At 39.5% G+C, this 16,125-nt stretch overlaps 1 protein-coding gene across 4 annotated transcripts in view; it reads right to left on the bottom strand.

Annotated features, from left to right (window-relative positions):
* Window positions 1-16,125, bottom strand: part of SLC39A12 (solute carrier family 39 member 12) — a 70,358-nt gene that overhangs the window by 17,504 nt on the left and 36,729 nt on the right. For all 4 annotated transcript variants that reach the window (XM_023758079.1, XM_023758082.1, XM_023758081.1 and 1 more), the window contains 3 exons: window positions 13,361-13,427; window positions 9,354-9,512; window positions 7,289-7,476 (listed from right to left, as the gene is read on the bottom strand). In XM_023758079.1, the coding sequence (XP_023613847.1) occupies window positions 7,289-7,476; window positions 9,354-9,512; window positions 13,361-13,427 (414 nt within the window). The remainder of the gene's footprint in view (window positions 1-7,288; window positions 7,477-9,353; window positions 9,513-13,360; window positions 13,428-16,125) is intronic.

The following is a 16,125-nucleotide window of genomic DNA, read 5'->3' on the forward strand; positions in this document are numbered from 1 at the left end:
ATTTTATAGACTATATAAATTCAGATTGTACTGGTGTTTGAACGAATTTATTATATTCTATTTCCTCCCAAATTTGGATATTTGTATACATCTCCACTCATAAAAGATACCTATGAAATTAACTGAAATGCTACTATACTCAGCATCAAAATGGCATGGTAAAATCTGGATTGATGTGAGGGTATGAGAGTGACATTGCCCCTTACAACTTATGTTAACTATAATTTCTAATAGCATCATTTAAAGACTCAGCATTTTTCTAAGGTTTTCATTAACTTTTGTTACCTTATGATATTTTTTGAGTGATTTTTTCTTCTTCTTGAATTTTTATGCTGAGTTTTTCATTCACCTTTGTAAATTAGTGCTAAAGCAAATGTTAGAAAATTAATATTTGATTGAAAAGTGAATCCTTTTCAATACTGAACTCTTGTACTCAAAACCAGCACCTGTCATATATACTAGAGGCCCGGTGCACAAAATTTGTGCACTCAGGGGAGGGGGGGCATCCCTCAGCCCAGCCTGTGCCCTCTCGCAGTCTGGAACCCCTCAGGGGATGACCATCTGCTGGCTGAGGCCTGCTCCCGGGGGATTGGGTCTAAGATGGCAATCAGACATCCCTCTGGCAGCCCGGCAGCCCTCGGGAGATGTCCACTTGCCAGCGGGGAGCAGGCCTAAACGGAAGTTGGACATCCTTAGCGCTGCTGAGGAGGCAAGAGAGACTCCCACCACCACCGCTGTACTGGCAGCCATCAGCCTGGCTTGTGGCTGAGCAGAGCTCCTCCCTTGTGAGAGCGCCCTGACCACCAGAGGGCAGCTCCTGCATTGAGCGTCTACCCCCTGGTGGTCAGTGTGTGTCATAGTGACCAGTCATTTCCAGTCGTTCTGCTGTTAGGGTCAGTTTGCATATTACCCTTTTACTATATAGGATAGAGACCTGGTGGATGGGTGGGGGCCGGCTGGTTTTCCCTGAAGGGTGTCCCGGATCAGGGTGGGGGTCCCGCTTGGGTGCCTGGCCAGCCTGGATGAGAGGCTGATGGCTGTTTGCATCTGGTCACATCCCCTTCAGGGTGGTGGTCCCCACTGGGGTGCCTGGCCAGTCTGGGTGAGGGGCTGAGGGCCGCTTTCAGACTGGCGGCTGACTAAAGCTCCCAACCTCTCCTTTTTTTATTTATTTTTTTATTCTGGGATTTATTTACCTTCTATGACTGTCACTGGAACTGAGAGCTGGCTTTAGCTCTGAGGCTCGGCTCCAACTCTGAGACCTCGGCTGCTGAAAGCAGGTATCTGGGTTTGTTTGGCTTCTATAATTGAAACATTGTTGCAGCTCCAGCTCTGAGGCCCGGCTGGCTGAAAGCAGGTTTCTGGGGTTTGTTTAGCTTCTATAATTGCAACATTGTTTCTTAGAGTGCAGCTCAGAGGCCAGCAGCGGCAGGCGGGGAACCTTGGCTTCCTCCATCACTGGAGCAAGCAAGGCTCCTGTTTGCTTCAGCTGCCTGGCTGCCGGCCGCCATCTTGGTTGGCAGTTAAATTGCATATCACCCTGATTAGCCAATGGGAAGCGTGTTGGAGGTACAGTTAATTACCATGTTTGTCTATTATTAGATAGGATAATAAAGAACTAATATGCTCATTAGACTGAACAGTAGAACCACCCAGAGGACCTTCCCAATGACCATCCAGACGACCCTCTGGATGAAGCCAGGGCTGCGAGGGTCGGCTGGGGCTACATGGGCTGGCCGAGGTAGCCAGGGCTGCAAGGGCCAAGCCCCTTGCATGAATTTCATGCATCGGGTCTCTAGTTTTAACTTAACTTCCTCAATAATTACCAGAACAAGTGGAGAAAAAAAAGATACAGAATTTGAATACAACTATCAACATTCACAGAACCCTACACCCAACAACTGCTGTACTCATGTACTTTTCAAATGCACGAGGAGCCACTGACCAGGATAGATCATATGCTGGGCCATAAAACAAGTCTCAAAAATTTAAAAAACTAAATATATATTCTCTGACTATGATGGAATTAAAGTCGATATCTAAAAGATATTTAGAAAAGTCCCAAATATTGAGAAATTAAGCAACATACTTCTATATAACATATGGCTCAAAAAATTACCTGGGAAATTTTAAAACATTTAAAAATAGTTAGTATTGAAAACACAACATATTAAAATACCAGGATTCAGCTAAAGTCACGCTAGAGGAAAATTTATAACTTTAAATGCTTAGATTAGTAAAAAAAACAAGATTTAAAATTAATGACATATCATTCTACCATATAAAGCAAGAAAATAAACAGAAAAATGCAAAGTGAGTAGAAGGAAGGAAATAAGAGATAAGAGCAGAAATAATAGAGAAAATCATGAAAGAATGGTAGCTAATCACTGTCAGTTTTTCTACGTGTGGAATTTGTGCTTCCTGTTCATGCAAACATTAGCACTGTCAGATCACCTTTATCTTGAAGAGAATACACCAGAGTATATTTTCACTGAACTTGAAGATGTTACTACCACCTGGTTCTTTGAGTCCTTATATCACTGGAACAACCAACAGTTCAATATGGGTAGGAGTAACCGTCACTGGTTATCTTGAGAGTAGGGGTTATTGTTATGCAATAGAGTAAGCAAGGAACATAGCCAGAAACCTGGGGATTCCTTGAAGCATCTCTTGGTGCTTCCATGCCTATTGACAATGGTGAACACCCAACTACAGGAAACATGACCTGACAAGGTCAAAGCAGATCTCTCAGGTGAAGCCTGGGCAGCCCTCTGAGGGAAGAAATCTAGGTCAGCCAAAGTGTTTCCTGAAGATGAGGAGGATCAAGACTGGGTGCTGGAGGAGAAGGCTGATGAATATCAAATATGGCCTCAAGACCCGAAGTGTTTGGAGCTTGTTTCACTAACCATTTTGTATTAAGTCTTTGTGGAGTTTTGGCTGGCTACCATCGTGAAGGGACTTTGACATATATGTGACTAAGTAAATGAGAACATGAGCATATTTGAGTGGTGAAAGGGGTCAACTGTTAATGGACATCACTTGTGCTATTCTATATTCTCTCAGCACCATCTCTCTCTCCAGCCACACTTGCAGAGACCAGTTCCAATAAAGTGTTGATCTGTTTTGCATAGAGCCTTGCTTCAGGCCCATACTGCATTCCCCTGTCTCCTGCCCTGGGCTTCTCTGATGTGATGGCATGGCACTGCCACAGGAACTCCCTGGGCACTCAGGCATGTATAACCTGAGAGGGGGGCGATCATGTTTGTGGGGCCAGCTTTAAACAATGGGGACAGGAGTTCCTTCAGAAGGTCCTATGATGTTATGGATCCCCCAGAGTGGTGGTCAATTTAATAAAAACACATTGTTTTATTGACTTTTCATTCTTCTCTGTTTTACTTGATCTGCCCTTTAGCCCTGCTCCATGGGATCACCTTCCAAATGAATTGCCTTCACTCAAGTCTTTGTCTCAGCCTCTGCTTAGAGAAAACTCGGTCTAGGACAGGGGTGGGCAACCCCTGGCACGCGTGCCAAACATGGCACGCCAGTAACTTTTGCTGGCACGCAAAACCCTCTCTTATAATCTTCCATTTACATTTTTTTTCTTAATATCGACTTTTTTATTTTTCAGATAAATTCAGTGTAGGTGCATCTTAGATAAATAAATAATTTTACATAACAAGTTATCTTAAAGACCATAGACATGGATTGACGAGAGAGGGGAAGAGCAATTTCTATGCCTCTGCCTTAACTCTCCCTGCCTTCCTAGATCCGACCAGTGTTTTGGTTTCATCCACATATGCTTGTGAATCTTTGTTCTCAGTGATGAATTTTGTTAAGTCTCGTAATAGGAGTAGCCTGATGGATGAAAGTAGTAGCTCATGCATATCTCTGAAGGTCACGAAATATAAACCTGATGTAAAATCTCTGTCATCAGTGATGCAGCAGCAAAAATCCCACTGATAATATCAAACAAAGTCATAAAGTTTTCTGTCAGACTATCAGTGTACATGTATACATTAAAAAATAAATGTATTTTTCATCATCATATACTGTGTTTTTGTCGCTTGAATGAATTTTATTATTTCTTCAAGGTTCTTCACATACGTACACCTTAAGAGATATCAAGTAGGCGTAACATGTTCTCAAAAAATTAGGGTTGGCACGCAGAAGAATTTTGAGTCAGAGATTTTGCTGATTTTGGCACGCACTCACAAAAAGGCTGCCCACCCCTGCTCTAGGACATGGATCTTCCTAACAGAGAACGTGTTTCCTCTGGCCACCCAGAGCTACATGCATCCTTCATTTTCTTTAGAAACCATTCTATGCAACTAGAAGTGAGTGTGCTTGGATGGGGCAACACCACTTGGGAGAATTCAGGCTGGCAGGTTTCCAGAAGACCTTCTATCTTGTTGACTTCATTGCTAATAGCCCCATTTTTGCCCCTAGTTCTTTTTCTTTTAGGACTTTGAAACAACACACCCAGTTTCTTTAAACAAACAAGGAAAGCAAAAATCTAGCTAATCTTTCCTCATTAACCCTGCTGGTAAATTTCCAGGGTTTAGTAAATAACCTGTGTGTGGAAGTATTCCCCCTTACCCTTCAGTTGTTGTCATTTATTTTCTTTGCTATTTACAGAGTCGTGAAACCTTGTTTTCTTTGCTTTAAATGCAAAAGACTGTTTTCTTTGGCATAGTCCCAGAGTACAGCAACGGTTAAATTTGCTGCTGTGTGAAAGAGCCGGATTTGTTTAGAAGTTACGCAAAAGGCCGTGAGAGCAGGCGGCCTGGATGATAGGAAGTAACCCCAGGAAGCTCGGGGTATTTTATTTCCTGTCCTTTGTGCCAGCATGCTGGTTTTTCCTGGGCCAATAGTAATTTGAAGTAAGGTCAAGATTTATTCTAGTTGGAATCTCATAGGGTATCAGGCACATTGCTTTCTTACAAGCAATTTCTTACCCTTACAAAATCAGAAGAAACATTGAGGAGAAAATGACATATGTAGCTCAGGGTTCTACGTGACAAATGGCTCTTGACAAGCTTCTCAGGTCAATCTTGGGAGAGAGTCTCCCTAACAAAGAAAATGAATTGACTGCATACATACACATCCATCATACTTGAAGACAGTGTAAAAAATAATAATAAAATAAAAAATAAACCTCAAAGAAATACAGCAACTGCTCCCAACTGATTCCTAAAGAGAAAAGAAATTAGGAAGCTGAAAATCAGGAGGCTCAAGAGTGAATGTGAGGACTGATATAGAGACATTGTAAACAAAAGGTTACCTCTCAACATTCAATGATGAGTGACAGCTGTGCTTTTGAAATGCCAAAGGTTAAGGAATACTGGGTTCTCAAACTGGAAAGGTCAAAGGATCATGTACATTGACCTTGGGTTGGAGGTTAGGGTTCAGAAAAGGGTGAGGGGTAGAATTTGCCCCAATTTGAGCTATCTTCACTATCAAGATTAAGAACTTTCCTGAGTATTATAAATAATATGTGAGAGTATGTCTAAACATGGAATTGCACTTTCGAGTTTCCTCATCTATTTGAATCTTATGGGAATTAAGGAAAACAACTGGAAAGTCAAAGGCATTTACCATAGAATTGAAAATGGTGGTATTCACGTGAAGAGTTCTCATTGAACTTTACTTCCAGAAGCACTGTTATTCTGATGCTATCAGCATGGGTTCCTGCCTTCTAGATTTTTTTCTTTATGGAACATTTCTCTTTATCTACTTCCAGGACAGTACCCGGATGCTGCCACATCATTAGTCCATCCCAACGGTCCTGTTCCATATATTATCTTCACAATAGTTTATTTCACGTGTAATCACGTATTTCACTTTCACTCAGATTGGTGATCTATTGTTTCTCAGTATTAAATATTTCTTTTGATAATTTATAACATTTTTATTTACCTTATTCTAACTTATGAAAAAGGATCATCGTTATGACTTTCATCTTAAGATATTTAAGTTTTAAGTAAATTTACTAGAAAGTGACCTTAGAAAAGACTGGTTTATCTGATGAAGACCAGAATTTAGAAGGCAAAAAAAAAAACAAAAAAAACTTCTTAGGTTTAATTTTTTATAAGATTATAGAGGATGAAAAGTGATGGCTGAGTTACCATTGGTGTCAGCAAGGATACCGTTAGGAAATATATGTTGCAATTTTAGAGGCCTGATACTATAACAGTCTTTCTTATTTCACCACATGATAACCCTCTGGCAATTAAAAGTTAAAGATAAAATCATTATTTTTAAAAGTAAAGTTGGTTCATTAAGTTAAACAGCTATTTGATGAAATAACAAACTTAGTTGAATTATTTCCCAATATATTAAAAAACTAGAGGCCCAGTTCACAAAATTCATGCACGGGGGATGGGGCGGGGGGAGGGGAGGAGGAGATTGTCCCTCAACCTGGCCTGTGCCCTCTCCAATTTGGAACCCCTCAGGGGATTTCTGACTGCCTGTTTAAACCCAATTTCGCAGGGATCAGGCATAAACTGGCAGTCGGACATCCCTCTCACAATCTGGGACTACTAGCTCCTAACTGTTCACCTGCCTGCCTGCCTGATTGCCCCTAACCGCTTCTGCCTGCCAGCCTGATCGCCCCCTAACTGCCCCCCTGCCAGCCTGATTGACACCTACCTGCCCTCCTCTGCCAGCCTGATCGCCCCCAAATGCCCTCCCCTGCCGGCCAGATTGCCCACACCTGCCCTCCCCTGCCGCAACCCGCCTCCTCCACCAGGACCCGCCTCTTCTGCACGAGGCGGCAGAGACGCCGGGACTGGCCTCCTCTGCACCACGCAGAGCCGCAGGACCTCCAGGCCTCACCGTGTGGAGTGGCCACCGGGCCCGCCTTCGCTGTGTGCGCAGCCATCTTGTGGTGGCCATCTTGTGACGATGTTGCGCAAGAGCGTGACACCACCTCGGCTTTTATTATATGGGATACCTGCCTGTTTAATTGAATTTTTCATTTTTTAGCTAGAAGTATAGACATCAAATACAGAGGCAAAGCCAGGAGAACCAACTGATGAGCACTTTTTTGACAATTATAAAGGTTTCATTCATTCCACTTTAGTTCACTACAAGAATGTCAATATTTTCTGTGTCTCAACTTGTTTCCTTCTGCTTTAACTTACTTTCTTGGATTGCAGAGAATATTTCTTCAGTCTTTTATGTGTTCTTCTCATTCTTCTCCCCCTCTATTCTTTCATTTTATTGTTTTTTTCTCTGTTTTGCATTTTCAATGTTTAGAAAAACAAAAAGGAAAAGCCACAAAGCTTACCATTTCCACCAAGGACAAGTATAAGAACATCCCAGCAGTAACTGTCAGGATCCAATTTTGAACACAAGGATCAGTTGATACTGAGAGGCCAACGTACAGTCCTATGAAGGCAGTTAGAGCACTTATAAAATTCATCAGGATGGCAACTTTAATAGGAAGCCCAGAGCTTAGGAGCACAGCAAAGTCTCCTAAATTTTAAGGAAAAAAAAAGAAAATATAATTATCAATTCACGGATGATGGCTTTGGCAGAGTAATGTGCTATTAGGTTGTTTCAAGTGTCAGCAACTGGGATCAATTTTATAAGTTAAGTTGAATGATCAGTTAAGAAACCATTTTCCTATATTTCTCTAGGATTCATAGCTAACACATTACACAATTAGGAAGTTACATTTCAAGAGTTTTATTCCTTTTACTGCTCCCGAAGATAGTGTAGCGGGAACTGTGACATACTCTCCAGCTTCTAATGTCCTGCTGTCCTGTGGCATTTTCAGCTTAGATAAATGCAAAATAAAGCAAAAGGAAGGAACTCTTGCCTTTCGTGACAGCATGGATGGACCTGGAGATTATAATGCTAAGCAAAATAAGCCAGAGAGAGAGAGAAACACCATATGATCTCACTTATATGTGGAATCTAATGAACAAAATAAACGGACAAACAAAATAGAAACAGAGGCATGGAAGTAAGGAACAGAATGACAGCTGTCAAAGGGGAAGTGGGTGGATCGGAGAGGATAAAAAAGGTGAAGACAATGGCCAAAGAACATATATATATAAATTTTAAAAATAAAAATAAATAAATAAAGCTCTTGCTGGCCCAGGGTTTCTAAATCTTTTTGCTTGGAAACTTGCCAAGCAAAATCACAAGGTAGTAAACATGATGTGGGCTTTCATCATTTACTTATGTCAGAACTGTTTTGGGAAAAGAGAAAACCACTTCATATGAGATTTTAAAATCATTGCCAAAGTTGATCAGGAAAACAAATTTTTTTATTTGGAAAATGTTTCAAAGCCTTGATGATTTGAAAAACATCGCATTCTCTCTTTCCCTCCAAGAGAAGAATGGCCTATTAATCTGAAAGCCTCTATTTCTTCGCTTTCAGTTTTCAGGATTGAGACGAAGCTGAAACTCAGTAAAGACAGCCAAGGGACTAAGTTTCCTAGTTCCATTGTATAATTGGTCCAATGTATAATTGGTCTTAAAACATCTTTGCTGGCCTGTCACCCATTGCTACTCTCCCCTGTGGTTTTGTTATAGTAGGTTAAAGCAGGACCATAGAATAGGTCCACCCAGACCAGGCACATTTCAATGGATTCAGGAAGGGCATAAACTGCTTCAAGAAGCTTGGGTCAGTAGTGAGTTGACAATAGGTCTTCAAACAATAGCCGCTAAGCACAGAGAACAGGGTTGGCCCAAGGGGGCAATGTAGGTCTGAAAATGGGAGCAGAAAGAATGACAGCCGGAGTCCTCTTTCTAAGGTACATGTGTGCCTGGAGCCAGCCTCCCTCTTTCTGGGTCTGTCTCATTAATGTATATTCTATCTCATCTTGGTTCTTGGGAGGCAGGATTTGAATTTCAGGGCTATTAAGATTATCCAGAAAAAGAGTCTTATGCGCATCTGTTACCATATGCCTGTCATATCAATTTTACAGTTGGCTTTAGATGTCTTGTATAAATCCGGTTGATGAAACCATGGTTTGGCTTTCATTTAAATATTTTGTCTCATTGGCCTGTTTGCTGACATCATGGGTAAAGTTCCCCAGTTGATGTTTTCCCACAGTTACTATGCAGATTTTAAAGTTCTTTAAAGGGAAGTTTCTCTGAATGACTTTCTCCCACATAGAATTCTCCAGAATCCAGAGTCACTTCTGGCCCTGGGAAACATAGAGTCCAATTAAATTTTATCCCAAGGTACAGGATTTTTTTCTAGTTCTTTTCTGCTTTTTAAATAAATTCTGAAAGAAAAATATTCATCTTTTCATCATATTTTGTAAAAGGAAGCCTAGGAAACCATTGCTAGAAATCTGTTATGACGTTCTCAACCATCAGGAAACAGTTAGACTTACCCATTTCATGTGGAATTTCATGACACAAGATAGCAATTGTCGTGGTTATTCCAGACTCTGATGAAGACGAGAAGGCTGCTCCTATCACGAGGCCATCTGCAAAATTATGCAGGCAGTCCCCCACCAGTATCATTATTGCTAACGAGCTCATGGGTTTGCCTAAAATATCCAATAAAGTTGTGAGAAGCATTAAAACAGCGTTATATATTTCATGGAATCCGTCCAACACAGCTAACTTTCCCATCCACTTGTGACATTCTTAAATTGCATCAGATTGGGCAACCCCATTTTGTCTGTTTTCGAAATAAGTCAGGACTGAAGATGCAAATGTGTTAACCGATATACTGTCACTTTTTTAAATGGCTCTATTTTTTAATGAGATAAGTTGTGCACTGGCACTCACTATCCTATCACCTTGTCCAGCTGTGCCAAAATTAAAATATTTTTATAACCTCTCAAAATACCAACAATGACCTTGCCATGTGTGTCCTTTGTAAAGCATTTTAAGATAACTTAAGAACCTCCCTGCAGAATGTCATTAAAATGAAGTCTTTTTCCAAAACTGTCCCCTCTGAGTCAGACTGTCCTTAGTGGCAACCTGCAGGAGTGCCCTTTCTGCCAGGGTGTGACCACTGTGTCCCTGTCTGGTGGTTGTTAATCACCCTGACAAAGTGTCTCATCCACTGGCCATTGGTGACCTCGGCAGAACCACTTCCAACTCTGCTGATCCCACAGTTGGCTCTGGAACAACTACTTAATGTTCTTATCTTTCTGAAATGTCAGTGCGAGGCCAGCTAGACATTGAACAAAATATGGAGACGCTGTTTTCATGGGATTCTATTGCATAATATACACAATCTGATTGGTGAAGAGTCAATGAGCTAATTTAGATTATAATGGGTTTATTTATGAAATAATTTGGATCATAACTGGGTTCAAGTTTTTAACACAGAGAATTTCTGTTTTCAAAAACTTAAGAATGTATGTCAGCATAACAATTAATGGAGTTGAAAAAGGTATTTCAGAGATAACATTCTGACAGTAAATGACCTAGGCATACCATTTGACGAGAAAAGCCATTAAAATCAAGTGTGTTAGTCTAAAACTTCATTAATTACTCACTTGCTCTCCATTGGGTGACAGGTGTGAGTAGTAGCTACTGTTGCTGTTAGAATTGAACACAGCATTCTAATAATTGTACACTCAATAAAAATAGGAAGAGGGTGCCTCCTGATTTCTGTTACATGGTCTAAGACCAGAGGGGGACTCTGCTACGATATGATTTGCTCTTTTATTTGGGAGGATATAACCTAACTCATTTCATGTCCCACATCGGGAAATAAGTAACTTCAGTCAAGTGAACAGAAGATATAGCCCAGACTGTAAGCCAGGAGATAACTGTTTTTGACTATGTTGCAAAGATTTCCCATGCATTTTGCTTCTAACAATCATGCTTTATTTAGAACAATCACTGTGAGACTGATTATATCCTCCTTGTAGTTTACTAATTCATTTTATTTTTATTAAAAATAAGAAGATTCCAGGCAACAGTCATAAAAACACAGACTACCAGTACATCTCAAATTATTGAATTCTGGGAGTTCTTGTTGGCTTTGCCTGGAAACTCTCAGAATCTAATAATGCTTACCAGGTCCTGAGCTATTCCTGCTACTTTTCAGAAATAAAGCTCTTCTTTGTGAAACCATAATAAAATGAAATCATTTAAAATAATACATTGGACAACATTGCAGCATGCAAATAAGTTGTAATTCCCACATGTCTACATGTAGGTAGTATTGCTATTAATAGCATATGTTCAAAGTGGAAAATTTTTACCCAGTTTATATTCTACTAAGAAACAGTGTGGCTTGTTTTTGTTTTCTGTTATTTTATTATCTCTGATTATAGGTTTCTAAATAACAAATCATGGGCATGTAATAAGCCACAAGACAAGTTACATTTTTGCATGTAAGCCAGAGGAATATGTTGGCATATTGTTAAGATAATTGAAACATTATTCAGCAGAAGGTAAACCAAGCGTTCGCTGGTGATTTAATGTACTCATTACAGAATTATCAATAATATTTACCTTTCCTTATGTACCTGGCAGTCATATTGAGTTACATGTTTCTGACTTACCAGAGATTTTCCATGGTGGAACATGGGCTGGACCTTGTATCATTTTGCTTTCTGTTTATTTAAATCAAACTGTGGGTAGGATTTTCACATCCTGTCTTTGGAAACACAAGCTGAACTCTACCAGTGAGGTAATATGAAATAAGTAATCAAATATTTGAAGCTAATTCAATATGTCCCTGGCAAAAGGGCAGTTGAGTAATTGAATTTGGTTTTTTTCACTATTCATTCTGTATGCCAAGCTTGATCTGAAGTGGATAGATATGAGGCCTATAAGATATCTGAATAGGACCACTGTGACTCCCTGAGCTAGCATCTGCTCTTTGCTTCTAATTTGACTGAGCACATCCTTCTTGCCTCTTGCTTCCTTTCAAAAACAAAAACAAAGAAATGTCTATTGTCAGGGATTCTAAAATATCTCCTAGAAATGAAGATTTAAAAGGAAACAATTTCCCAACCAGAATTGGACACATTCTGTAATTATATATTTTGAATCAAATAAATAAATGACAGAAATATATCTGACACGTTTAGAACGGTGATCCATCCCAACCACACTGCAAACTATAAATAAAGACCATTCTTCTTTTAATTATCTCATGCGTCAGTGTCTGAAGCATGGCACGTTCTTAAATGAATGAAAATGTAAGAAGACACACAGGCACATGCATTAATAAATGATCACAGAGAAGTTGTGGGTACATTAGCATTTCCTCAGCGCCTCAGTGCTGGAGCTCACTAGCTATGGAATCTTGGGCACTGACTTAGCCTCTCTAACAATTGGTTGCTTCACTTGTATAATTTGGATAATAATTATTCTTATTTTATTAAACTGTAGGAGGGTTAAATGAGATAACCCCTGCCTAGTTTTTAGCACTGTGCTTGGCAGATAATTGTTCAATAAATGGCAACTATTTTTATTATTGGGAAACTAACTCATTATAGTAGAATGGGAATAACTAATCATAACTTAGCATTGATCATGCTTAACATTAAAACACTAAGAAGAGTGTGTCTCAAAAAGGTAACATAAGTGAGAAAACTGGGACAAAGATTCAGGAGCAACGGATAAAAACTAAAACAGACCAAAACATTCTAAGAATTATTCACAAACATAAGCAAAAGGAAAAAAACTTCTATCCAAAATTGGTAAATTATATTCAGAAAAGGATTGGTTGAAAATTACATCAACAAATAAGTTGTAGAATAAGATGTGAATATTAAGGTATCACTGATTTGAACTCCACCAGCTTAAATGGCAAAATCACAAATGAGAGAGGCATTTATGATCAATTTTCAGTAGACAGTGACAGAAGACAAAAAAAGCAATGATGCCTTCATACTTCACAGGAAGTGAAAGGCTTAATCATCATGTAACTACGATTTTAAAGGAACTCTGATAACCACATATGTACTTACACTAATTGAAGTTTTTAGAAGATCAGTTTTAAGCAATTGGGGGAAACAGCATTTTTTAAAGAATGGAGTAAAGTTGATATTAATGTTTGGTATGTTTCACAGGCTGATGGGAATAAGTCTATTAAAAAGTCTATTGCAAACATTTTAATAATGAAATACATAACACATTTTTGACATTTATTTCAAAGCAGACATAACCTTTATCTATGACATTTTCTACCTTTAATGTTTAGCTTTTATGAATTAGTACTCACATTTTCTTTTTTGCATATATCAGTAGTTTGTGTATTGTGGGGTAGTATTGTTTTTTCCCCCTTTTTATTTATTTTTCCCCATTACCATTTATCTCCCCCATACCCTCTTCCAGCTCCGCCCACCCCTCCTCCCCCACAGTCACCACACTCTTGTCTGTGTCCATAGGTCTTCCTCTTTTCTTCTCTGTGAGTACTTACATTTTCTGTTGGAGGCTGTCATACCGCCTATAGGAATTTCAGCTGCCTGGGATTCCTCTGGGCCTTTCTATTTTAAATGAAAAAATAAATGATGAAAGATAAGCAATGGTCATCTTTTTGTTGAAAAAATGAAGCATCTGAAGAGTTATGTTGATTTTTAAAGGATAGTTGAACACTCTAGAGCAGTGGTTCTCAACCTTCTGGCCCTTTAAATACAGTTCCTCATGTTGTGACCCAACCATAATATTATTTTCGTTGCTACTTCATAACTTTAATGTTGCTACTGTTATGAATCGTAATGTAAATATCTGATATGCAGGATGGTCTTAGGCGACCCCTGTGAAAGGGTCCTTCGACCGCCAAAGGGGTCGCGACCCACAGGTTGAGAACCGCTGCTCTAGAGCATATTAGAACCTCTAAATTTCACAGACACACATAGAAAGTATGGCTGGGAATCTGAAGGCATTTGCATCATCTGCCTTTAGGTGCAAGTAGCCCTCAGGGAGAGCAGAGCCCTCCATGGAGCGCCAGAACCTACCAACACTGTCTGTAACGCAGGCTCCTGAATAATGGAGCCTTTATGAAACCTAAAGTTGTAAAAAAAAAAAGATTCTTAACTCTTGACCTAATTTAGCTCTTCTCCTGATTGTAGATCTAAAATTCATCTTTTGATCTTTAAGCAGATTGTGTATTGTGGGTGGAGAAGTAACCCATGCCAACACATACTTCATTTCCTTCATCGTGCCATAATATTCTGATTTTCTTGCTTTACCAGTCAGTAAGAGAATCTTGGCGATTAAGAAGGAATAGACAGAATGAGAAAAGACAAATATAATCATTTTGTAAAGTTTTCTCATCCTTTGATATGCTGGGGAAGTGAGATTTTGAAATGGACGTCTATGAGTTAGGATTACGTGATTTTATTTCTGAGACGGACTCGTGGTTCAGTTCCTGGAAAGTCACTTTTCCTCCCTACATCTCAGATTTTTATTTTATTATATGAAAAGAATAATTTTTACCTACTTTTAAATATGTTGTTTTGAAAGCACATTTATATAATTCCATCATCCAAAATTGTGGAGACTTTGAGACAAATTTAATGTGAGACATAGCATCTTTTTTTTTTAATGTAAAACAAGAAGTAAACTTAAAGTTCACATGTTTAATAATAGCAGGTATTCAAAAAATGTAATGATAGGAAGTTTCTTAGAAAAGGATCCCGAGAACAAGACCTGAAGGATATAGGTTAAAGGAGGTAGACAGACCTCTTGCCTGAAATTGGTGTATCTAGAATGATCCCCCCCAAAAAATGTATTTGTTTGTTTTTTTATATTATACTAGAGGCCTGGTGCACAAAAATTTGTGCACTTGAGGGGTTCCTCAGCCCGGCCTGCGCCCTCTCGCAGTCCGGGACCCCTTGGGGAATGTCCACCTGCCAGCTTAGGCCTGCTCCCTGGGGGATTGGGCCTAGGCTGGCAGTCAGACATCCCTCTGGCAGCCCAGGAGCCATCAGACATTAGTCAGACATCCTTAGGGGCAGGAGAGGCTCCCACCACCGCTGCTGCACTGGCCAGCCATGAGCGAGCTTCCATCTGAGCGGCGCTCCCCCTGTGGAAGTGCACTGACCAACAGGGGGCAGCTCCTGCGTCAAGCGTCTGCCCCCTGCTGGTCAGTGTACATCATAGCAACTGGTCGTTCCGCCGTTGGGGTCGATTTGCATATTACCCTTTTATTATATAGGATTAAGGCCTGATTATAATCAAAAGTTGCTATGGTTCCATTAAAAGTCAGGAGTTCAAATATTTATTTCAGGATATTTTTCTCCAAAAAGCTATATAATATCATACTCTGTAAAGGAATTTAGAAGCAAACATCCATAATTCCTCGTTGATTGGAAAGGATTGTAAATTCCCTTCCTGCCTGAAAAATGAGAAATTGAACCAAATAGTTCTTAAAGTTCATATTATTTCTATTTGTTTAGCTTTGATCTTGCAGCTTAAATAATAGAAGGAATGGTGAATTATTATTAATGAACCAGCATATTCAAATACAGCCAAACTCTTTAAGTTAGCATCAGAGATTCTCTTATACACATCTTGGAGTTCTGGACCCTTCAATCAAACATAAGAAATGGAGTCTACATTTAGAGTGATTTTTAAAACTAATCTCAGCCTAAAGTTATCTTCTCTCCAACCACATGTGAAATAAACACAACAGGGCTTTTAAAATCAATTTTAAAGGAACTGTTTTGTTCCTATCTTTGAATTAGCTCTAGATCTGCAATCTACTGCCTGACTTCTGTTTTGCTGTGTTACTGCCTCAGGAATAGCTTACTTGTCTCTACTCGGTTAGGAATCTATCCTTGAACTGTAAACCCCTTCCCCAGGGCCATGGTTATAGGAGGCAAGTTTTCTGCCTCTTACATATTGCTTTCATATTTTGCCTGTTTCTTTACTTGTACTTTGAGAATTAGAATGGGAATACTGTTTTGAAGCTGATTGGATGTTGTGTTTTGAGAATTCATATGAACGATTTTGTTATGGAAAATACAATGCAACAGAAGGCACTTAATGAGACATTGCATTGGGCAGACATCCACATTGTGAAATGAACACCTAGATGCACTCCTGGATGCACCAATTCCTCATTTAACACCTATTTACATCCACCTAGCCATGGCTAGGGATGACTCAGAATGCAAAACTAAGTCAAGGTCAACTGGTTTATGAAAACTTGTAAACCAAACCATTAAGTTGCTGTATATT

This window comes from Myotis lucifugus, unplaced genomic scaffold (assembly GCF_000147115.1).
Source record: "Myotis lucifugus unplaced genomic scaffold, Myoluc2.0 scaffold_121, whole genome shotgun sequence".
Classification (NCBI taxonomy): Eukaryota; Metazoa; Chordata; class Mammalia; order Chiroptera; family Vespertilionidae; genus Myotis; species Myotis lucifugus.